The sequence below is a fragment of the Littorina saxatilis genome, linkage group LG1, assembly GCF_037325665.1.
Source record: "Littorina saxatilis isolate snail1 linkage group LG1, US_GU_Lsax_2.0, whole genome shotgun sequence".
Taxonomy (NCBI): domain Eukaryota; kingdom Metazoa; phylum Mollusca; class Gastropoda; order Littorinimorpha; family Littorinidae; genus Littorina; species Littorina saxatilis.
This window is the reverse complement of record NC_090245.1, coordinates 76,930,769-76,955,545: the sequence shown is the minus strand read 5'-3', so window position 1 is coordinate 76,955,545 and position 24,777 is coordinate 76,930,769. Positions and strand designations below refer to the sequence as shown.

Here is a 24,777-nt window from a genome sequence, read left to right as displayed (position 1 = left end):
TCCGGCTTGGTTGAAAGATCCGAAAAGCATATGTTCCAATCAAGACGAGGATGTACCATGCAATTCATCATCTGAATTTTCTCAGAATTTGGATTCTCCGTCGACAGAGCGGCTGCACCCACAATGAGGTAGCCTATACGACTGATCAGAATAACCCTTGTATTTAGTCATGAGCCTATTAGTTATATACTGATCCAAAAAGAATCATTCATACGGTTTGTCAGATATAATATGTTTCTTTCTGTGACTCAGTATTTTTTGTCCTCGATCACATTGTCGTTACACGCGGCCTGTATTGTTGCAGGCCTGTTCATCAGTAGTAATGTGTGTGTCGTAGCAGTGCTCTCCCTATGGCCCGTGTGTGTGTGTGCATGTGTGTGTGTGTGTGTGTGTGTGTGTGTGTGTGTGCGTGCGTGCGTGCGCGCGCGCGCGTGTGTGTGTGTGTGTGTGTGTGTGTGTGACGTGTGTGTGTGTGTGTGTTCACCTCAGTCTCGGCTAAGACTGATCCGGTCTGGGTGGGGGTGGAGGGGGTTGGGATGCCACTGAGTAGGGGGAAGGGGGAATTAACTAAGTGGAGCTCCCCTTGACTGAGCCTAACGTTTTTACATTTAGTCAAGTTTTGACTAAATGTTTTAACATAGAGGGGGAATCGAGACGAGGGTCGTGGTGTATGTGTGTGTGTGTGTGTGTGTGTGTGTGTCTGTCTGTGTGTGTGTGTAGAGCGATTCAGACTAAACTACTGGACCGATCTTTATGAAATTTGACATGAGAGTTCCTGGGTATGAAATCCCCGAACGTTTTTTTCATTTTTTTGATAAATGTCTTTGATGACGTCATATCCGGCTTTTCGTGAAAGTTGAGGCGGCACTGTCACGCCCTCATTTTTCAACCAAATTGGTTCAAATTTTGGTCAAGTAATCTTCGACGAAGCCCGGGGTTCGGTATTGCATTTCAGCGTGGTGGCTTAAAAAATAATTAATGACTTTGGTCATTAAAAATCGGAAAATTGTAAAAAAAAAATAAAAATTTATAAAACGATCCAAATTTACGTTTATTTTATTCTCCATCATTTGCTGATTCCAAAAACATATAAATATGTTATATTCGAATTAAAAACAAGCTCTGAAAATTAAATATATAAAAATTATTATCAAAATTAAATTGTCCAAATCAATTTAAAAACACTTTCATCTTATTCCTTGTCGGTTCCTGATTCCAAAAACATATAGATATGATATGTTTGGATTGAAAACACGCTCAGAAAGTTAAAACAAAGAGAGGTACAGAAAAGCGTGCTATCCTTCTTAGCGCAACTACTACCCCGCTCTTCTTGTCAATTTCACTGCCTTTGCCATGAGCGGTGGCCTGACGATGCTACGAGTAAAATGGCATTGCGTTCAGTTTCATTCTGTGAGTTCGACAGCTACTTGACTAAATATTGTATTTTCGCCTTACGCGACTTGTTACATTTAGTCAAGTCAGTTTGACTAAATTAATGTTTTAACATAGAGGGGGAATCGAGACGAGGGTCGTTGTGTATGTATGTGTGTGTGTGTGTGTGTGTGTGTGTGTGTGTGTGTGTGTGAGTGTCAGTGTGTGTGTGTGTGTGTGTGTGTGTGTGTGTGTGTGTGTGTGTGTGTGTGTAGAGCGATTCAGAGTAAACTACTAGACCGATCTTTATGAAAGTTTGCATGAGAGTTCCTGGGTATGATATCCCCAGACGGTTTTATCATTTTTTGGATAAATGTCTTTGATGACGTCATATCCGGCTCTTTGTAAAAGTTGAGGCGGCACTGTCACACCCTCATTTTTCAATAAAAATTGATTGCAATTTTGGCCAAGCAATCTTAAACGAAGGCCGGACTTTGGTATTGCATTTCAGCTTGGAGGCTTAAAAATGAATTAATAACTTTGGTCATTAAAAATCTGAAAATTGTAATTAAAATAATTTTTTTATAAAACGATCCAAAATTACGTTCATTTTATTCTTCATCATGTTCTGATCCCAAAAACATATAAATATGTTCTATTCGGATTAAAAACAAGCTCTGAAAATTAAAAATATCAAAATTATGATTAACATTTTTTTTCCAAAATCGATTTAAAAACAATTCCATCTTATTTCTTGTCGGTTCCTGATTCCAAAAACATATAGATATGATATGTTTGGATTAAAAACACGTTCAAAAAGTTAAAACGAAGAGAGGTACCGAAAAGCGTGCTATGCAGCACAGCGCAACCACTACCGCGCTAAACAGGCTCGTCAATTTCACAGCCTTTTGCACGAGCGGCGGACTACGGTCGTTGTGAAAAAATGCAGTGCGTTCAGTTTCATTCTGTGAGTTCCACAGCTTGACTAAATGTAGTAATTTCGCCTAACGCGACTTGTTTGTTTTTGTGTGTGCGTTTTGTTGTTGTTTGTTTTATTGTTGTTGTTGTTGTTGTTGTTGTTGTTGTTGTTGTTTTTGTTGTGGTGGTGGTGGTGGTGGTGGTGGTGGTGGGGTTTGTGTGTGCGTGTGTGTTTTTGTTTTAGTTTTTTGTGTGCTTCAATTTTAGACCGTCCTTATGTGCAGTAATCCTCTCTGCTGTGGCAGGCCAAATGAGCGGTTCATTGTATCTGAGACGGTACTTTCTGAGAACTTAGTCGTCATGGTTGTTTTCAAGTCAGTTCAAGCGTGAGAAGAGAACAGAATGTCAGTGTCAGCGGGGTAGTAGGCTATTTAGTCACAACGTAAAACACAAAACGGCCAACACAAACTGAAGAGCTGACAGACAACAATAACTGACAACACACAGAGCTACAACAACACCCGCTGATCAGGGTATATAATAACAATTTTCCACGTAAAGTCTATTTTATATATTCCGTGTAAAGTTGATGTCCCGAGATCAATCAGAAACACGAATGACGAGACTTCATCGAGCTCATACGGCATAGGCATATTACGCGCAGTGGAAATTTCCGATATTCTCCATTCTTATTCGTCACACGAGTTGACGTGTACTCCGCGAATAAACCCATAGTGTGGAAATCTACAGAAGGGGAATTTATAAAAGTCCCCTCAGTGTGTTGTGGCGTTTCTGGAGTGAAAAACCTGCACCATTTCGAAGATTGTGTTGTGGATACGGAGCAAAAAGACGCACTGTCACCGTGAAAGAACATCGAGAAAATACCGAATGCTCTCGGAGGTAAATGTAAAATTCCCGTATTATCTGTCCACGCTGAAATGCACTTTTTGCATGTGGTGCATTCAGTCTTGGTGTCTGATTGTGAGGTCTGTGAATCACACACACCAAAGGAATGTCATATTTTTGTGTGGATGTTGACAAGCATTATCACTTTGGATGTCATACGGTGTTTCCACTGTCGAAACAAGTTTTGATTTGCGGTGTATACATTTTCACGTGCAAAGTGACAGGAGTTTAGCTGTGTTACACAAAGTCTGTGTGGTGCCAAAATGTCATAAATTATTGTGACTGTCGAACTGATTTCAAACTTTTTTTTCTTCTCAGAAATGTAACAGTCAGCCTTCAGATCACTTTCCTTCCAGTGTCACACCATCTTGTAAACCACTACATATATGTGCAAGCGTTTACATAGGGGGTATCATCCTTCCACTTGGACATTTACACAATCAATTAAATTCGGGCTGCTATCTTTACAGAGGTGTACTCTTTAGCTGAATTTCTTTTGTAACTGGCACCTGTGTCAATCTGTAAAATTAATTCAGTAAAATATTCCAGCTCTGCACAGGTATGTGTCCAAGTGGAACTGGGATGCTCTTGTCTTACGCAAAATCCTGGACAGCACGGCAAGGTTTCTTTAAAGTCAACGTGTCACTTTTGTAGTCGTGTTTTTTCAACACAAGAAACAGCCTTGAGGAGTAATGCATCTTCAACCGATTAAAGCATGATTCTTTGTGTCCACGATCATTCCAAACATTTTACAACCATGCAGCCTCATTCTAACTAGAATGCAGAAGTATGCCTTTTCCTAGCTAACGTGTCTTTGTGTTCACAAACATACCAAACATTTTACAACCAGCCTCATTCTCACTAGAAGTAGGTCTATGCTAGAATGCAGACTTTTGCCTTTTCACAGCGGCTAACCTGTCTTTTGGGGTAGAGTGGGTCTGGTTATACATGTGATACTTTTTACTCTAACCACCGTCTTGCTCTTACCAAACTAAATTTTATATGACAAGAATGTTTCACCACGGTATCATGAGCAACCCCTCAACTTTAAAGGTGCCATCATACTTTCTTTCTTTATCTTTCTTTATTTGGTGTTTAACGTCGTTTTCAACCACGAAGGTTATATCGCGACGGGGAAAGGGGGTGGGGGGGTGGGGGAGGAGGAGATGGGATAGAGCCACTTGTTAATTGTTTCTTGTTCACAAAAGCACTAATAAAAAAATTGCTCCAGGGGCTTGCAACGTAGTACAATATATTACCTTACTGGGAGAATGCAAGTTTCCAGTACAAAGGACTTAACATTTCTTACATACTGCTTGACTAAAATCTTTACAAACATTGACTATATTCTATACAAGAAACACTTAACAAGGGTAAAAGGAGAAACAGAATCCGTTAGTCGCCTCTTACGACATGCTGGGGAGCATCGGGTAAATTCTTCCCCCTAACCCGCGGGGGGTGCCATCATACTCTCCGGTGAAAGCGAACATGTGCACCACTGAGCCGGGTCGGACTGATCTGACCAGAATTGTGCATGGGATGAGAGCATCTCTCCACTTGGACACATGCCACAAATTAACGGTCTGACTGGTCTCTGCGCAGAGTGTCAATGTTTTCCCGAAGCATAATTATTTGTATGTGACACCAATTTAATGTCAATGTACACAATAAATTCAACGAACATTCTTTTACACACAGGAAGCAGCCTTGCAGCAGCCTGCTGATTTTTTGGGGTAAATGTAAGCGGTATGCCCACAGCGCTTGTAGACGGTTCTCGAGTTCTTGACTAACAGATTAGCATGAGAAGGAATACATCTTTAACCGATCATAGCACGTTTCTTTGTGTTCACGGCAAAAGCGTCGACGTAGCTATGCCGTCAAACAATAGCATACCAAACATTTTACAACCAGCATAATACGGACTCGATGTAATGCAGGCAACTATGTTCTCGCGCAATAATTGGTTGTAACCTAAAACTGTTTATTCATACTATTTTTAGCGACAACAACAACAACAAGTCGCGTAAGGCGAAATAACAACATTTAGTCAAGCTCAGTGTCCAACTCACAGAACTTGACGAAACTTGGAACGCACTGCATTTTTTCACCAAGACCGCATACTCGTACTTTCGTTAGTCCACCGCTCGTGGCAAAGGCAGTGAAATCGACAAGCCAGAATAGTGCGGTAATGGTCGTGCTGAGTAGGATAACACGCTTTTCTGTATCTCTATTCTTTTTAGCGTACTGAGTTTGTTTTTAATCCAAACATATCATATCTATATGTTTTTGGAATCAGGGACCGACAAGGAATAAGATGAAATTGTTTCTAAATCGATTTCGGACAATTAATTTTTATCATATTTTTAATTGTTTTAATATGTATATGTTTTTGGAATCAGAAAATGACGAAGTATAAGATGAAATTGTTTTTGGATCGTTTAGAAAAAAAATGTTTTTAATGACAAGTTTCCGATTTTTAATGACCAAATTCATTAATCATTTTTTAAGCCACCAAGCTTAAATGTAATACCAAAGTCCGGCCTTCGTCGAAGATTGCTTGGCCAAAATTTCAATCAAATATGATTAAAAAATGAGGGTGTGACAGTGCCGCCTCAACTTTTACAAAAAGCCGGATATTATGTCATCAAAGACGTTTATCGAAAAAAGAAAAAAAACGTCCGGGGATATCACAGGGCCGGACTACCGGGGGGGTTATGGGGGTTGCGCAACCCCCCCCCCCCCCCCCAGCCTAAACATGTACCTCACTTATTAAAAAAAATGTATTATTGTTTATTTTAGTATGCCGTTTCATGCAAGGAGCGACCATTTTTCTATCTCAGAATATGACCTACCCTTCAGCTTCAGGGGGCTTTGCCCCCTGACCCCCACTGACAAGGGGCAGAGGAACATCTCCCTGGACCACCACTGGCAACCCCCCCCCCCCCCCCCTCCTCTTTGCCTAGTCCGGCCCTGTATCATTCCCAGGAACTCTCATGTCAAATTTCATAAAGATCGGTCCAGTAGTTTAGTCTGAATCGCTCTACACACACAGACAGACAGACACACAGACAAACACACAGACAGACACACACACACACACACACACACACACACACACACACACACACCACGACCCTCGTCTCGATTCCCCCTCTATGTTAAAACATTTAGTCAAAACTTGACTAAATGTAAAAAGCAGATAACAAAATCGCGTCAAGCAATATCAAAACATTTAGTCACTCTTTCGGTCTGAAGCTTACAGATCGGCGTTGAAAACTTGGAATCTGTCTCTGTTGAGAGTACTAAAACCTGCATACCCAAAACCCGTAACCCGAGACGGGTCGAGCTGGTTTCGACGAAGCATGACAACATAAGACCTAACTCAAGTTATATTACAATAAAAACAATGCAAATATGTTTTTAATCTCTCGGTGAAAATTAAAAACTGAAAATTAAATAAGAAATGTTTAAGTTTTCGAGCAGAAATGCAATCCCATAGTCCGGACTGAGTCAAAGAATGACTTGACCAACGTTTCAATAAATTTGCTGACAAAATTAGGTCACCACGACAGTGCGACCTCCACTTTTGCAAAATGTCGGATATGACATCATTAAAGACATTTATCGAAAACATTTCCAAAAATATGTCTGTAATAACCAACCCCTCTGTCACAACCAACCCCGCTCTACCCTACACACCGTCTCAATTGAAACATTTAGCGCGGTGGGAATTCTGTCATATCTAGAACAATCGTGCACTTGGTGAAGAGTTTTTGAAATTTGGCATGGAGTTAGGTATGGTCATAAGGTTTTCAAAAACCATCGCAAACAAATTCAACCCTACGTTTTGTTGCCTGTTTGCGCAAAATTCAATATGGTCGCCGACGGAAGCAGTAAATGTCATGTAGCAGCTCCCATTATTACAAGAACCTTGTCAAATGTCTGCTATCCCATGTTTTCTAGTGCAAGGAATCCAAATATGAGATCTCTGGTGTTTCACCGCTATTTTCAGGGTCAAAGGTCATTTTTCAAGGTCATTTCAGGTAACAAAGACGATAACTTTGGAATTTATTAACTTCAAAAGATTAAATTGGGTTGTACACCCATGCGTGAGCCCTGTGAGCTCACGGTTCAAGTTCTTGAACTCACGACTAACTATTATTTAGTTAAACACGAATTATGGTGCTCAGAATTGTCGATGTTATAGATATGGTCGACTGGTCGTAAGTTCTGGACTTAGTCACTGTCACTGTTTGCGCAGCCTCCTTCACACTTGCACAGTGGACCACAGCGAAGACCAGCGCGATGACACTTGCATTTTCCTTTGCAAGCAACCAAGCAGCCACAGTGGAGCAACAGTGAGCACCCTGTGCTGGCGTCAGGCAGACTTGTCCAGTATGGCACCCATGCCTTGGTTCTCTCGTTCCATAACCATCCCCATTCACTTGTGTTTGGGATGTTGGAAGTTTTGGACAGAGACTGTTTCCAGATGAAAGCTGCGATGAGCAATGCTCGCTTTGTGTGCTGGAACAACGCATGCTGGGTTGGTAGGTTGGATTCCAGAGGTTTGAGACCAACAGTAAACATCAGCTTTCTTGCTTCGTTGACAGACGTTGATCTACAGTTTTTGCTGTACATCAGCACAGTGAAACGCTCCAGACGTTGCATGTGCAGTGAGTCGAGTGTGAGGATGGTTGGGTCCTGGGTGATGGCGATGAAGGTGTCAGTGACCTCAGGAAAAGTGGCTCATGCATTCCATGCTGTCTTTTTGCCAATTCCGAACATGGCCGATGTTACATCACATCCTGTGTAGGAATAAAAGAAGGGAAGTGCCTGGCAGCGTGGAGGTCCCAGCTGTTGAGCAATGTAATGTACTGGACTGTCTCTGAATGTCTTTCCTGACCCAAATCGAATCCACAGCTCTGACAGTTTCAGCTGATCAAAGTGATGGATGGCAAGAACCACCACATCTGTGTCCACTGTCCTGAGGTAGGCCTTAGTGTGTCCCTGCTCAGCAGCATGGCAGAGGTGAAGCATTATCCGTGTGTCAGCTTCTTCTTGGTGGCTAGGAGATAAGGCTGATATATCTGTTGGTCTGTTAGTGAGCACAAGGTCAACCTTCGTAGTCAGGAGATGATATCTTGCATCAGTGGTATGTCGCACTAGTTGCTCACTGAGGAACTGGAACAGCTCATCCTTGTTGCCAGACTCCTCGAGCAACTTCTGCCAGTCAGCTCCCTTTGGAATAGGTATCTTTGCTAAGACTCTAGTTCGCCTTCCTTCACTTTCACCCCGCTTGGCACGAGTCTGTGATTTGAGACTTGCATCCTGATATGTGTCCCAAACAGCATCCACTCTTGTGGTGTCGTTGGTCATCTGGCTCTCTAAGAAGGGTAGCAAATGCATAAGTGTGTATTCTTCAAACACAGTGGCACGCTGGGGCTTGACAATATGGATGATGGCTGGCATATCCAGTACGATCACAGAGGCTTCTTTTGCTGCAGGAGAGCGTCCAGGAACAGGCATTCCAGGCAGGCAGCCAAGAAGAGCAGACTTTGTACCTGACATCAGTTTTCCACGATCACACGAGGAAGGAGGCTCACGCTGAATCTCGTGTGTCTGAAAAAGTCGTCCATATCACCATCAGGTCGTCCTAGCAAGGACAGAAACAACTTGGTGATGAGCGCCGCATTTGCCCTTGCTGATCCCAACTTGTTAGCACCCTTCTTCAGGTCCACAGGTGGCCGGTTGATGAAAGTGTACAAATTGGCCCTTGGGATAACATCAGACAATGGTTTGAAGCAAGTTTCAAGTCTGTCTCTCACAAACTCTGAAAACATGGCCTTGCCGATGTTTGGAGCTTCCCTCAAGCAGTTGACAATTACTGGGTCCTTGACTTCACCGGTGTCCAATGTGACGAGCTGGGAGCCTGTCTCCTTGAATGGGCTGACCACTGTTCCCTCTTTCACAAGAAAGAGCAGTGCTTTGAGATGTTTCAGGAACTTGTTTTGTTCGGCAACAGAAGACTCTGGGTGCTCTAAATTGACTTCTCTGTTTGAAGCTGAAAGACTTTCATTTTCAAATTCATCAATGACTCTCAGGACCTCTGGTTTGGAGAGTTCAATAACCTCTTTTTTCTCTGGCTGACCATACAGTCCTTTTGCTCCACTGTCCTCCTTCAGGAATTTGATGCTGTGCTCCTGGCTCTGGTCAAGCGCCATGAGGGAGAACTTTTTGTCACTGCGCTGCACAACGAACTTCTCTTCCTCAAAGGGTTCATGGACACCTGGATGAGTCTCTGGCAGACAAGCCATGTCCTTCGGGAAGACAGGCATCCAGCGGGCATAGTTTGTGTGCCCAAAAGCAAAACAACATGGGCTATGAATGGGGCCATTTTGAATGGCATATATACCTTTTCAGCTTAACTGGTGAGACTGAGATATTCAAGGAGTTCAGAAATAGACTCCCAGTGGTCGAAAACATGGGCATAGAGACTAATTGTTTCTTTTTAAATTGAGTAGGTTCAGAGTTATTACACTCTGAAATGAAATGACCTTGAAAATGACATATGAATGACCTTTGACGTTAAAATGACCTCCAAACGTCAAATCCATCTTGGATATGGGTTGCTTGCACTAAAACACATGTGAAAAGTTGTATTTCTCAATGCTGTAGTGGTAACAATGGGTGTAATTTAGCAGTCCTTTCTCCGGGTGGCGGCCATATTGGATTTTGCGCAAACAGACCAATCGAGGTCGAGCTTAATTTGTTTGCGATGGTTTTTGAAAACCTTGTGTCCATACCTACCACCATACCAAATTTCAAAGACTCTTCACAAAGTGCACGATCATTCTGAATTCCTTCTCAGCTAATTCACTTCCAATGCAAGCCGTCCCTTTCATCTTATATTCATAGTTTTTCCATTACGTCTTTCCATTATGCCACCCTTGCAGTGTCAGGGGAATGTCATTGGTCGGCATTCACAAAGTCGACTCACTTCCGCAAGCTGTGCCAAAAGTCTAGTTTATTGCGGGAACATTTTGAATTAGCGCCAATGTTTTCACTTGTGGCGCAATATTTAGTTTCTGATGCAATGACAGTAAACCTTTCGTTTATGAAATGTTTACACGAAAAGACACAGACAGTTTTTATTTCCTGTGTTTTGTTGTTGTTGCTGTTGTAGTTGTTGTTGTTGTTGTTGTTGTTGTTGTTGTTGTTATGTTGTTTTGACAAAGCAAATTTCCTATACGTATTGCGGATGCACATCGGTTGATAGTTATTCACTCAAGTCTAGGTTTAGTGCCATTTTCTTGACATGCAAGGATGTTCCTTTTTTGCACCGTGTTCATTTTCACTTGAGGTTAGTTTTGAGTACAATGGATACAAGCATTTTTTTTTAATTCTCATGATTTCGATATATTTTTAACAGTGGATATATTTAGTTACAGCAACAACTTCATGCTTCTTGGTTAAAACAGAATTTTATTCAAAATAACTTACTTGTTGCTTGTTACGAATTTAGTATTCGAGAAATAAACAAAATTCACGTTGATTCAACTAAATATTTGAGTTGCACTCTTTACTCGCATAATCTGAATGTTTTACACGTGGGATGGGTGCTCCTCTCAGTCAGCGATATTTTGGTCTGACCACAGTGTTCGTGATATCCTGTGGAGAAAAAGGAGTCACACTGACGTTGTTCATTGTGGAGAACTTAATCACAGTCTCAAACTAAACTTTTCCTTGTTTGCTGGACTGGCTTAGCGATGGACTTGAAAAGGAAAAAATAGACATGAAGTAACATTTCCAGGTAATCTAGGGAAAATCTGCTGTCTTTGAAAATCATTAATATACATCTAGAATTCAAAGGATTCTTTTCACACACAAAGAAATTAAATATGTTCTATTTGATTCCTTGTACAATCTTACTACGTTTCCTTTTTCTGAATGAAATGAAAATCGATTTTTTTAGCAAAGCAAGTCTGTGTTAATATAGTTTTAATAAATTTGAATAGATTTGAATGTAGATTAACAACAATCAGGTGGTAAGCGTGTGTTATCATGCTCTGAAATTCAACAGAAACAAGGCAATGTGACAAGATGGCTCACTGACAGTGATTTTGAGAAAGTTTTCGATTTGTCAATACTGTTCGACAAAAAACAGCTATATTTAAAGTCCACTTTAACATTCTGAAAAAGTGGACCACCTCATATAAGTTTCACCAAAAGTACATTATAAGAAGTGTACGATCATTTGTGGTTTGACACACACTTTCAGTAACACACATCAACAAAAATAATTATGTCCAATGTTGTAAAGCTTTCAGGTTTTGGTCAATGAAGTATTACGGTTCCATGTTTGTTTATTTCACACAATCGAATTGTAGATAAACCTTAAAGTACCATGAGTTAAAAGGAATTGAAATGCTCATTGTACAGCTATCATAACAGTCTTCACAAATCAATATATCTGTCAAAATCAAAACATATCGCATTATATATATATCACATTACATACCCTGACCATAACGATTACTTTTTTGTGTGCTTATTTCCCCGGGCATTAACACACAAAAAACTAGCACACACAAAAACCACACACACAATAAACATAATCACATGCCTTTTGCATTTCTTCGCAGAAATATTTGTGTTAGGTTCTTGCTAAAGGCCATTACGTCCTTTAGTTGGTCTTCGGACACTACTAGGATGGAATATTACTGCACTTGCCAGACATTTTTTTGTATCGGACATATCATACTGTCCTTGCAGTCTGCCGTGGATGTACACACACACACAAAAAAACCATTCATTTTAACCTGATGTGATTTTGGCATCGGATGTTGAGTTGAGTTGAGTTGAGTTGAGGTTTGTTGTCTCTCTCTTTGGTTTTGTGATTGTTAGTGCTAGCGTTGAGCTGTGGCTTGAATTAACTGCTGCTTATGCTAAACAAAATCTTTAATATGCATGAGGGAAAAAACTGAGGGAGTTAAACAACTGTACCTGGTAATTACACGTCATCGCGAATGTAGCTAGATGACGTCAGCCGCTAATATAAAACAATCAATACCAGACAGAAACTAAAAAAGAAACCACGCACAACGGAATTTCTATCTTTGTGTCGAGTAAGTCTGACTCAACCTCCAGAAAAAGAACTGAGCAAAATGTAAAGGAAAACGAACCTGGTAGTATGAGTAGAGTTGAAATAGTTTTGTGTCAGTGGAACGAGTTTACATTTGTCTGTGAGTGGAATCAACGACCTGTGTTGAATGTGTCATGTTTAGGTCATTATAAGTTCAGAAAGAAGGGAATTGTCAAACAGTGTTATTCTTTGGTGTGGATCGTATGGTTAAGTGATGAAAAAAAGCTACCCCCCGCGGGTTAGGGGGAAGAATTTACCCGATGCTCCCCAGCATGTCGTAAGAGGCGACTAACGGATTCTGTTTCTCCTTTTACCCTTGTTAAGTGTTTCTTGTATAGAATATAGTAAATGTTTGTAAAGATTTTAGTCAAGCAGTATGTAAGAAATGTTAAGTCCTTTGTACTGGAAACTTGCATTCTCCCAGTAAGGTCATATAGGCTATTGTACTACGTTGCAAGCCCCTGGAGCAATTTTTTGATTAGTGCTTTTGTGAACAAGAAACAATTAACAAGTGGCTCTATCCCATCTTCCCCCTTTCCCCGTCGCGATATAACCTTGAACGGTTGAAAACGACGTTAAACACCAAATAAAGAAAGAAAGATGAAAAAAGCTAATGAGCAGCTCAATAGATGCGCAATTCGTCGTATGACCATTAACCAAGCATTTGCGGTTTTTTGTATATTCTTTGCGTTTTGCAGGGTATTCCTGTCGGTGTCAAAAGTATTAGCGTCTTTGCTTCTTTCATAACTCATACTGAAAAATAAAATCAGTTGCAGAATAGCCGAAATGCAGTAGAGCTGAATGTGTTTAAAAAGATTAAAAAGATTCATAGTAGTTTCTATTTTTGATGATAAATAGCATAGAATTGTTCAAATTAATTTGAAAGAAAATGCAGTTTTGAAAAATGGTTATGTACACGATTTATACTCTTGATTTGTGTTTCATTGCAGAAGAACTTACCACTGAGTATAGCGATACTGACGAGCAACAAGAAATAAGGAAGTCTTGTTCAGCCACTTTGTCCAGGACTACAACAATATCTGCCTAGCAATCTCAAAGCCCGATTTGACAGCGTGCAAATGGTTGCGCAGTACCAGGCGAGATCTCTTCACTACGGTCCATGGGATTGTGTACCTCTACCAATGGCATTTCCACACCAAGACGATAGTCTTCAACCCGCTGACCACCAGCACCAGTTGTCATCTTCGGTGGAAAACCTGACAGGATCTAGTCTTGCTCAATTTCCTCAACAGCCCGGGGTGGGGGTTATTCCGCAGAGCCAACAACACTTTCACGCCGCAATGCAGCAAGGACAAGGTCAACCTAATGTCGTAGGAGTAGAAAACAGACCACAGCTACCACCGTCAACATTTCTCGTGTATGGACATCCAGGTTCCTACTTAGGCTCTTCACAAATCATGGGTGGTTCACATCGCTATGGAGTTCCCAGTTCGCCACCGTCTGTCACCATGCACCCTGTAACACTTTCAAGCGGTGTTGCCTATGGTGCCCATCAGTTGGGTTCAGTGCAGCCTCAAATGTCTCAGACAGTAGTATCACAGTTTCCAAGCGTTTCCCGCGAACATTTGATATTGCAACAACAACAACAGCAACAACAACTACAACAACAGCAACAACAACAACAATGGTCACATTTTGCACAGCAGCAACATTTACCTCATCAACAAAATTTAACACAAGTACACGAGCGGATTGCGCGCCTAGAGCAACAGTTAGAGGAAGAGAAGAAAATAGCAGCAGATATTGAAATGCACCAGCATACTCACCAGCTATTCCAGTTTCAACAACTACAGCAACAACACCCAACCCCTGCTCAGGGCGTACCTCCAATGTCCTACGTGCCTGGACCTCAATACAACCAGCCACTCGCAGGATATTCTGTTCAAATGCAGGGTGGAACGTTTGCAGGGCAGCCGACACACTTTTCATCTCCTGCTGGACCTTACCATTACCCACAGGTGGAAACCACTGCGCCATCGGTGCCAGAAGTATTCCAACAAGTGACTGTTGGTCAAAGCTCCACTTATGAAGAAAATGAAACTTATCAAGAATCTGGCAGTCTAGCTTCAGGGGATCAAATTGACACTGCAGTTGGTCCCTTTCAAAAAGCACTTCAGTATGTTCCTATGCCTGCAGCACAGGGTATGACAGTTTGAACCATAACATCGTGACTGTTTTTCTCATGTTACGCCAAGCCTTAAGGCAGAACCGTCACTTTTTTTTTTCAATACTAAGCGAGAGGCATATTTTTTTCATTTTTGCGTGTTAAATTATTCCATTAAACACCATCAGCATTGGTGTCGCATATCTTCTTTTTTTCCGGAGAGAATGCATTGGTTATTTCTGTTATTGTTCTTGATGTTGTTTTTGTCTTAGTACTTGCTGTGTATTGCAGATGCACAAGCGTTCATCCCTGCTGCTGAAAATCCTGCCTATCAGTTACGACAAAACGCAAGAGAGTTCATCCCAAGCCAGGGCCCTGTGGAACAGCAACCACGTCGTCAACCGTTTCACCAACAACACCGTCCAGCGCATAAAAACTACCAAAAATACGACAGGCAGCCGTTCTCACAGTTATCCCCCAGACGCGCAGGGTCTGACCAACTGAAGACTGTAAAACAACAACTACATAATTATTCTCTTAAAGCAATGGCGCCCGCTTCAGAACCTGAACAAGCGCCTGAACATATCCGTACCAGCGTTGTGCGAGTACCAGCAACGTCCTTCAATGAGCAAAAATTGGAAGACAAACCCGAAGGACACAAGGTAGTGTCGTCCAGATTGCCTATTTCGTTGAATATTAGAGTCAATTAAGAGATTTAGATCGCGACAACCATTCAGACTTGTAACGTCTTCATATCTTCATCGTATCAATATGTTCTTCATCCCTTTTGTTTTCACTTCTCTTGTCTCGTAGTTTTGAAATTGATAAAATCTGGGAGGCTTTTCTGTTCCTCTCCAAAATGTCAGTTTGTTTGTATTTTAATTTTTCTTCTCAGGTGTTGCTGATACCTCAGAGCCCAGCGATACGTGGTCAGGAAGCTCTTGCCAGAGTGTGTTTTGCATTGGAGCAAATACTGCGTCAGATGAATATTGGTGCTACAATTATATCTGACTATAAGTTCAAGGAAAGCTACATGAGGCATGCACCTCAAGAAGTGCTTAAGGTCTTGACATGCCCAGAAGAGGAAGGCAGCCACGATATACTGATGGTAGGACCAGACATTGGAATCATCTGTGTTCAGGTATGCATGAAGTTCTGGGAATCATCACAGTATTTAAGGTTCACACGTTTCCGTTAACTTTTGTACAATCTCAATGCTCTACAGTCAATGAGATGTTGATATCCCGAACAGTGAACACGTTTCAGATTCTATCCCAATAAAACCTACCAGAGAGCAGTTAACTGTGCAAGTTCCGAGTCATATGTATACTCATCAACACAGCTTTATCTTAAAGATGCGGTTTAGACCATTCCGGCCAACTGAAGTGCTCGGGGTTTATGATTATATGTCTGCATGAATGATGGTTTATGGCTTTCTTTTTTCCCTTTATTTTAAAAACCGCCATTACAGCTGAGTTAACATTGGACATCAAAAAGAATTAGTCCCTTGGGGTCAACGCAGCCTCCCATGCCTCAGACGTAGTTACTGCAGCAATTGCATACTAATCAACGCTTGGCTCTCAACATTATCTGAAAGAAGTGATTTAGACTAGTTAGACCAGCTGAAGTGTAACCGGCTCATATAACTCTGCGCGAAGGAGCAGTTCATCATTTTCATTTTCTTCTTGTGTGTCGAAGACAAGGACTGTGCTGAATATAAAGCCACGATGGTTCATTGCCTCTGCGTGTGGTTGTTTCATTTAAAGTGACGCGAAAATTAACATCTCTGCTATAGATTTATGTTCAAACTGTTACTGTAACTTCAGGTTACCTGCATCGAGGCGAGCACAAATAGCGGCACAGTGAAAAAGCAGGTGCGAGAGACACTCAAGCAGCTGGAGAAAGATGTCAAGGTCATCAAACAAGTGCTAAGTGACCTTGACCTGGATGACAGATGTGTGCGCAAGGTCATGGCTTTGCCGAACATCACATCGCAAGAACTGAAGCAAAAGCTGGACCCAAGTTTTGTAAAGGTCAGCTGGAATAAGTTTAATTTGTGTAAATGTATTTTTACCAAGAAGTTGGAAACAAAGAACATTTCTTCCCAAGACCTGTCCCCTCATCTAATAATGAGACACGCGCATTCATTGGACTCGGAAAAGCTGCCATGTGATTTTAATCTGTCATTATAATTAATTTCATTACAATCTTTGTAAAAAAAAAAAAAAAAAAGGGTGAAATGATCGGAAGTTGATTGTGATCATCATGCCACAAAGATTCAGCACAGAAATTCATTCAGGTTACCCCTGTTTTTTTATGATGAAAAATCATGGATATATTTTCCAGATATTGGCAAGTACTCTTGACACTGACGATGGTTTGAATGAACTTCTAACGTTGGACCGCTTACCCTGTGTGGGACATCGCCATTGGGTGTCCAAAGAATCACGCGACGAGCTTCTTGCTTGGCTGGACAGGCTTCGTGAACGACGGTTGAATGTGTCTCTTGACAATTATATGCAGATCTTTGCCAGGTACATAATTGCGATATATAAAACTATATGTAACCGAGTGCCGAAACACCACAATCACCTTTGGAGGCGAAGTCCAATCAAACAGGATTGAGAATTTTAGAGCTTATTTCTAAGCCCTATAAAAACTGTTATGCATTCGCATAGGAATCCATGAACATACAGAGAGATGATGATGATAAAATCGTTTATTTAACGTCACTCTGTAAAAACATTGGCGACATTTGTCTTAGATTAAAAACACACACAGGCGCGCACACAAACTTTTCCTTTATGTACAGAGAGACAAAAGCCGCCAGACCCCATCACAAACAGAACTCTACAATCCACAGGTGTTGCCTTGCGAGCTATAAATAGCTCGCAACTTCTAAGGCGAACAACTCTGCAGAGTCTGCTGTGAAGGGCGACGGTAGTCTCCCTGTCACATATAAAGTAAATGTTATCAGGGAGACTTTTTATTAATTACAACTGGGACAAGGTGACACAGTAGTCTCCTTTCTCAGCAGCTTTGCCCTGACAGCGTTATCTGCCAGCCTGGACGGCTTAAGCGTGTGCTATTTATAGTAGCTCGACGTTTCTTGTAGGTCAGTCGCCGGTTCGACAACTGCCAATTGTAGAGAACCGTTTGTGGTGAGGTCTCGCTGCTGTTTTCTCCTGGTATGGCTTTGGGAACCTTTGCGTATCCTTCGCAGTTTTTATGGGGCTATTAACTTAGCTCTAAAATCTCAATCCTCTTTGAATGGCTTTGCCTTTAAAGGTGATTCAAGCTACAATTTGTTTTGATGCAAATGACCCCAGATTTGAATTTTTACAGGAATCAAATCAAAGTAGGACCACAAACTTGACCATTGCTTACTTACTCGACTCTGCTCTGACTGTTTGGTTGTCCAGTTTTCCGTTGTTTGTTTGTTTGTTTGAGACAGAGAGAGAGAATGTGTGTATGTTTGTGTGTGTGTGTGTGGGGGGATTCTATGTTCATGAGATCATCCCTGATTCTCCTAATTCGTGTCATCCTTTTGTAAACGATTCGTAGGTCATGGAAAGCTCAATACTTTTTATTTGTACCAGGTACACCTGCAGCTGGTCAGTGGTGGAGGTGTGGGGTGTGACCAAACCACGGCATCAGATCCGCAGCCTGGCCGAAGCTGTGGCGGAGACGGCCAACCGTCACCACCTTCCGGTCCTAACCGCTGATGAGGACAACCTGCTACGATCTGGCGAGTCGCACGTGGTTATTGAAGCACCCGCAGGGACGGGTGTCACAGAATTGCTGCAGGTTAGGGCCAGAATGGAACTCCGAAAAGGTTCTGATGTTTTGATTTTTATTCCCAGACTGCTGACGGATCTGAGAGAAAAGTATGAAGATTTTGCAAAAAATGATACGCAGTATACAGGTAATGTCTATTTTTGGTCCACTGAGGAAGCGGGAGCAAGAAAGGAAAAGTCTGTTATTCGTTTTAAATCTGTGACTGGCGACACAGCGACGCTGAGTAGTCTGAGAGGGAAAAAGAACATGTTTGCTGTGTTCGACCGTGTCAACAGAGATAAAGACCTCAGCCATTTACTGACAGAAGTAACAAACACGGCATCCTCAGTCTGGGCTGTCAAAGATGTAGCAACAAAGGTCACTTTGCCTAAAGAGAAGTATAAGCTAGTGCACCTCTCAACGATGACTAGAGTTCCTTCGTCCATTCAGGCTTTGATCAAATACGGCTTGCAACAAGGACCTGCCCGAACTCAACCAGCCGGAGCGTCAGCAGCAAACCCTAAAGAAATGTCCCTGTCTTTACCAAAGGATCATCAGAACGTTGCTGAAGTTAGCAGCTACGTCGGTCTCCCAACAGATGGGCCTTCACCTCTGTTTATCTGGCATCCAGAAGGATCGTCAACAAATTGTACGATATTGCAGTGTGAACTGTGCATGTCTCTTCTACGCACAGCTCTTGTGGAGTTGCTCGGGGATCTTGCTTTAAAAAGCATTGGTGATGAGGAATCCAGTCAGGAAAAGTCTGTCGCACACGAAGAACTACAGCCTGTTCCACAACCTTCAACGAGAGATCATGCTGCCAGAAAAAGTCCAGCAATGGTGGATGAAGAAGAAGCACAGACAGTTGGTGCAGAAGGTTTAGACATCTACTCAGGAAATGTACCTCCTCCACTGACTATCACAGATGTTGTTATCTTCGTCGATTCTATTGAGGACGTCGAAGTCATCGTGAAGATGCTGAATTTGGTCAACGTGGAAAAAATAGTGCAACCACTCGCACATCTTCCAAGTCTGATTGGCACAGAAAAAGCTGTTGTTGTCTATGTTGGAAGATTGAACCTCTCTGCTACAGACAACGTCCTGCACACCCTGGTTTTGCAGCTCGGTGACGTCATGACGTTGTGTCAAGGTCAGCTGATCTTGACTCTGGAGATCAGGTCTGGTATGGGTCAAGATGTGAAACAGTCCTCACCTGACGTTGGGAAACCAGGACCATACGAGCTGGAGATTGCAGCCATGCTGGACCAGGCTGAAAAGCAGCACAGCCAGCAATGAGTTTAAAAAAAAAAGGTAAACGTAAAAAACCCTGAGATACCAGCGATGCAAGCAGTAATAAAGTATAGTGCTGATAATGACAAATATGGACAATTGAATAACACATCTACTGGCACATTCTGAGAACAAATACCATCACTTTCAGGCAAGCCGCCACAAAAAGAGCACACAAATAAATGAAAAGAGAATTACCAGTTAGCAGTAAGAATCACAATAGCCGAGGAACCAGGCTCACATAAAAAATTTCTCCCCATAAAAACACACATTTTATTGATCATATTCATGCTGAGTGGAAACATGTTACAGAAAACATTTCAAAAGAAAGCTTGTTACATTAGATTCATGGAAGTAATGCATGCAGTCATGAATAAAGACCATTATATAGCCAATACATGTACATTGTCACTTAGTTACGATATAACAAACCAAAACGGAATTGATTATTGTGCAAAAAATGTCTTAGGAAGTGAAGATGATGACCGCATTTGACAAATTTGCTCTCTTATGCAATCCTGTGCGTTAAGCTTGTTATTTTGTAACAACATTTTATCAGAGCTTTTTGAAGGTTGATTAAGAATTTTTTTTTAAGAGTGTTGTATGAAGATTTTCTCGATTTTGAGCAAACGTCTTTACGTTCTTCTTTTATAGTAGATTTTGAGAAGGCGTTTGACCAGGATGTACATTGTTTTGCCTGCTAATTTCTCATACATTTTGAATAATACATTTTCTTTGCAAATTGTTTCACTTGATGAGCTCCTTTCTTGACTGAAATAGTTAGTCTCCATATTTCTTTTGTTAAAGGCCAGTGCGTTTTCAGGGGTTTAAGACAAGGTGTGTCCCTCATGCATTGTTTGTTTTATTGTGTCTTTGTTGTCTAAACAGAAGATTTGTTGAAGGTGATTCGTTTAAAGTAAAGTGCTATGGTCGTCACGCCTCTAGACATTGGATTGGTGGGAGAAACTGATTCATTACTACGTTTTTGCATTTTCTTGAATTTGACTTTGTTTTCATCCAAACGTACACATACATAAGAACACAATAGAGGAAGCAAACTTTTGATGACGAAGTACTTATCATATATGTGAATGTTTTATCGTCTACACTTATACACTGATGCAGTTTTATTGATGTCTCAGAATTCACTATTTATGACGAAGATGATAATAATGGCATATACACTTTTAAAAAACATTACACAACTTACCGATAAAAGAATTCTCTTTCATTTTTTGTGTGTGTTGTTGTTGTTTTTGGCTGAAGTTTGAAGCAGGAGTAGGTTTTCCGAAAATAATGTGAACAAGACTTGTTATAATTTTAGTGTTCAAAATGCCTTTTGAATCAAACATTATTTCAAAATGTTGCCACAAAACCTTGTACTTGTTTTTGCATTTCTGCGCTATAGAACACTAAATAATGGGCGTCCAATGACAAAGGGTAAAATAGAAAATTGTCCGTCCAAAGGAAAGAGTTTGTGCAAAATGTCATTCTTGTGAAATTATTAGTTTCGTTGTGATTGTTTTTCAGAACCCAGGAAATTATTAATACAGTTCAAGCTTACCTTTAAACAAATTTAATGTGCTGATATTTAACTTGTCTTAAGAAACGTTTATTGTTAAACTTAGTTTAAATGCGTTATATGTATTATGAACACATTTTAACACCCCTAGTTACTGCCCTTTTCTGTTGTAATGGTTTAAAGTTGAATATGTTCACACACACACACACTATTTTCTGTTTAATTGTACCTTTGTTGTTAGTGTTTTCTGTTTCGTTTCCTATAGCATTGTTTTTTTCTTTTTTTCTTCTATTTTCAGGTTACCCCATGGGGTTTTATATAAATAAATATTTGACTTGAATTGACATAGGAAAGAGGATCAAGCTTCTGCCAGACTGTTTACATGTGACATAACCTTGACTAAACTGATTCTCAATAGCCTCTATGGTGTGTTGGCTTCGGTTTGTGATTGACAAAAGTAGATTATGATAATGCTATTTATGGAATGTGTGATGATGGTGGTGGTAAGTGTTTTCACGTTGGTATTGAATATTTTGCTTTTTGAGGCGCATCTCTCTGTATCCTTGTGCAATCAACAAATTTGAATCCTTTATTTCTCACTGCCTCCATCTCTCTTTCTTCTTCTATTTCCCTCTTCTTTTTTTAAAAGAGGGAGAGGGCAGCTTTTTTCTTATCTGTATTGTTCGCCGTTTGTGCTTTTATGCAGGAAATACAGCAAGGAGAGGTTTCTAGAGAATGATATGTTTTAGTTATCGCTTACATCTCTCAAAAATACAAATGTAGTCAGTTTCAATGTATTCCAAGGATAATGATGAGGAGGAGGCGGATGATGATGATGATGATGATGATGATGATGATGATGATGATGATGATGATGATGATGATGATGATTGTTTTTCGGAATATGGAGGCAATTACGTCAACTGAGGAATCTTATCGCTTCTTAAACGTTCAAATTAACATGGCTCTGTTTATCGTTTTATCGACAGGAGAAATTACGTTGACGTGTCTTGCTTGACCATTTTGGTCTTCTTTTACATTCACTTGCATTGTGCTGCCCCGTCATGTTTTCTTATATGTCTGCTTTCTTGTCTCACGTGCTCTTTCTTTTTCAAACTGATCCTATCTGGTCTTGTCTTGTCTTCTTCTGTTCTTTCATGTTCCTTTCTGATATATCATTTCTTGACTTAATTTTTCATCTCTTAGATCATAACTGTCTTTTCCTTCCAGTAATAACTACCCTCTCTAGCATTGTCTTGTTCTGTTTTGTTCTGACCTGTGTGCTCTTGTCTTGAACGTCTTATGTATCTGTCCTATTTTTACAGTTGATGGCTTTGTCATGCAGCAGGGGCGGATCACATCATTTTTAAGGGGGGTTCCAAATTTCTTTTAGGGACAATTCGACGGCGCGAAGCATTCGAACCTCCTAGGGGGGTCCGGGGGCATGCCCCCCGGAAAATGTTGATAAAAACAAGAAACATGGAGCAATCTGAGCCAAGAAACTTCCCCTAATACACCTTCCCAAAAGTAAATTTATAAAGACAAAATTTGATCAAAACAAGGACAATTGACCAATCTGGTGCAACCTGAGCCAACAAATTACCCAAATACGTCCCAAAACCGTCACTTAGAAAACAAAGGGCGGCTGCTAGAGGGGTCCGGGGGCACGTCCCCCCGGAAAGTGAAGAAATCTGGTGAAATCTCAGCCAACAGTTTTTCTTTATTTCCAATTTATTTTATCTTTTTTTTTTATTTATTTTTAGGCTTGGGTGGGTGGGGGGCGGTAACCCACCCCGCCCCCCGCCCGCCCCGGATCTGCCCCTGTGCAGTTTCCTGGTCATATTTGTTCTGTTTTGTGTTGTCTTCTCTTACAACATCTATTCTCGATTTTCTTGCCTGAAGTTGGTTTCGTTTCTGATGGTTAATCCTTTCATTTATCCTGATCTTGCATTCAGAAGACTTTTGTGTTTTTGTCTACTTTGTTTTCTCTTATGCTCATTTCCTTATCCTGATCCGTTTTGTCCTTCCATACTTTTCCATGTCCTGTTCTCGTTTTTCATGGACCAATCTTTCCGCTTGTTCTGCCTTTAAGTTTAACGCATGTTATACACACAAAGCCACTGGTATAGGCACAGTGGTTTCTATTTGTCAGAGAGGGAAAAAAAACTTCACACTGAAGGCCTTCATTACTTGAGCCCGAAGTTGACCTCGTGAAGACGTCTCAAAGTCTTTTGTCGGAAAATGTTGTCAAAGCTTCGTGCAGCGAGCTCCGTGAAATAGACTTTGAACTTCGCCCAATTTATATCAGATTTTTCATAACGATAATGGTTTCTATACACACATACATGAACGTGACCGTTCTAGCGTTTGCACAAATCTTCCATAGTTACACTTGACCATAGCTCCTGCTGAGCTTCGAATAGATATTTTGTACCTTACCTTTGATTGTATTCTTTTTGCTTAATTGATATTTGTTTTTTCTGTGCGTCCAGGTTAGGTGTGGAGTTGGAAAGTAGGTGTGTGATTGATTTCGGAAATTTATTGGTATTCATAATGTTATCTCTTCCTTTCTTGTGTATTCATAATATTTTATCTCTGGCTAATTTTTCGATCCGTCAAATGTGATAAGCATTGCAACATTTTTCTCTAAATATAAGCGTGTATGCTTTTGGCTGGTAAATATATGAAGACTGCACACTAACGATGTTTGCCTCCTGTAACATAACATCACACACACACACACACACACACACACACACACACACACACACACACACACACACACACACGGCCTAACCATTCAAATTGCAAACGTTGAAGATACCTTCCTTCTCGTCAAAAGGATCATAACAGCATCCTTCCGCTTTGACACATACCACAAATCTACAGCCTCATTGTTTTTTGTGCATGGTAATATTCTGCTGAAATACTTTCGTAAATGACACCTGTATCAAATTATTTCTCCAAAGTTAATTTATCAATAAATTTGCATTCTGCACAGGAACCATCGGCATCCAGGCTGCACTGTTTTTGTGGTGCGTGTTTTTGTGGAAGGACGTTTTTCTCCGATGTAAAAATCTTAACCAATCTGTAATGGTTTACATGAGAAGGAATGTGCATTTTAAGACAAAAAGTACAATGTTTAACACGTACAGGCAATTGTTACTTGCTGAAAGCCTATATTAAGTTGTATTCAATTTGGTCAAATTACATACATGTCATTTCGTAGCACATGTTCAAGTCGTCATGCACACGCAACATGTTTTTTGTGTGCATTAATTTGTATACGAGTGCGCGTTCGTTGTTGCTGTTGTTTTGTTGTGTTTGTTTGGGTACCTTTGTTTGTTTGACATCACCAACACCAACACCATCATCAACATCATTATTGCTATTGTTGTCGGCGTTGATGTTGTTAGTTTGTTTGTTTGATTGTTTGACTTCTTTGTTTAATTTTTCTCTCTTTCTGCGACGCAGACGTTATGTCATTTCAAAGGCAGACTAAAGAAAAGAGAAATAGGTTAACCCTGTCTTTGATATTTACGTTGGCATGACAACGACAAATTCAATTCAAAAACATCGGATTACAGTAGCTTTAAATTCACAGCCTCGCTTGAGCCACATCCTTGGAATTGGCCACACATGCTTTGTTGTTTTGGAGAGAAAACACAGACGAGCAAATAAATTGGGAGAACTTCAAAAATCTTTAACTATGTTAATACATTCGGT

At 40.8% G+C, this 24,777-nt stretch overlaps 1 protein-coding gene across 1 annotated transcript; it reads left to right on the top strand.

Annotated features, from left to right (window-relative positions):
- Positions 1–3,037: 3,037 nt before the first annotated feature.
- Positions 3,038–24,279, top strand: LOC138979986 (uncharacterized). Its single transcript, XM_070352754.1, has 7 exons — positions 3,038–3,189; positions 13,288–14,500; positions 14,754–15,124; positions 15,358–15,603; positions 16,289–16,495; positions 16,809–16,996; positions 18,062–24,279. Exons 2-7 carry the CDS (start codon positions 13,417–13,419, stop codon positions 19,533–19,535), a joined length of 3,570 nt encoding a protein of 1,189 aa, XP_070208855.1. The 5' UTR covers positions 3,038–3,189; positions 13,288–13,416; the 3' UTR covers positions 19,536–24,279.
- Positions 24,280–24,777: the final 498 nt, after the last annotated feature.

What these genes read in the sequence shown, in the direction of transcription:
- LOC138979986 (XM_070352754.1), top strand. Translation starts at nt 13,417, where the DNA reads ATGGTTGCGCAGTACCAGGCGAGATCTCTTCACTACGGTCCATGGGAT. An exon ending in TCCTATGCCTGCAGCACAGG is followed by an intron (nt 14,501 to 14,753) that starts GTATGACAGTTT and finishes TGTGTATTGCAG; the next exon opens with ATGCACAAGCGTTCATCCCT. An exon ending in ACAAACCCGAAGGACACAAG is followed by an intron (nt 15,125 to 15,357) that starts GTAGTGTCGTCC and finishes TTTTCTTCTCAG; the next exon opens with GTGTTGCTGATACCTCAGAG.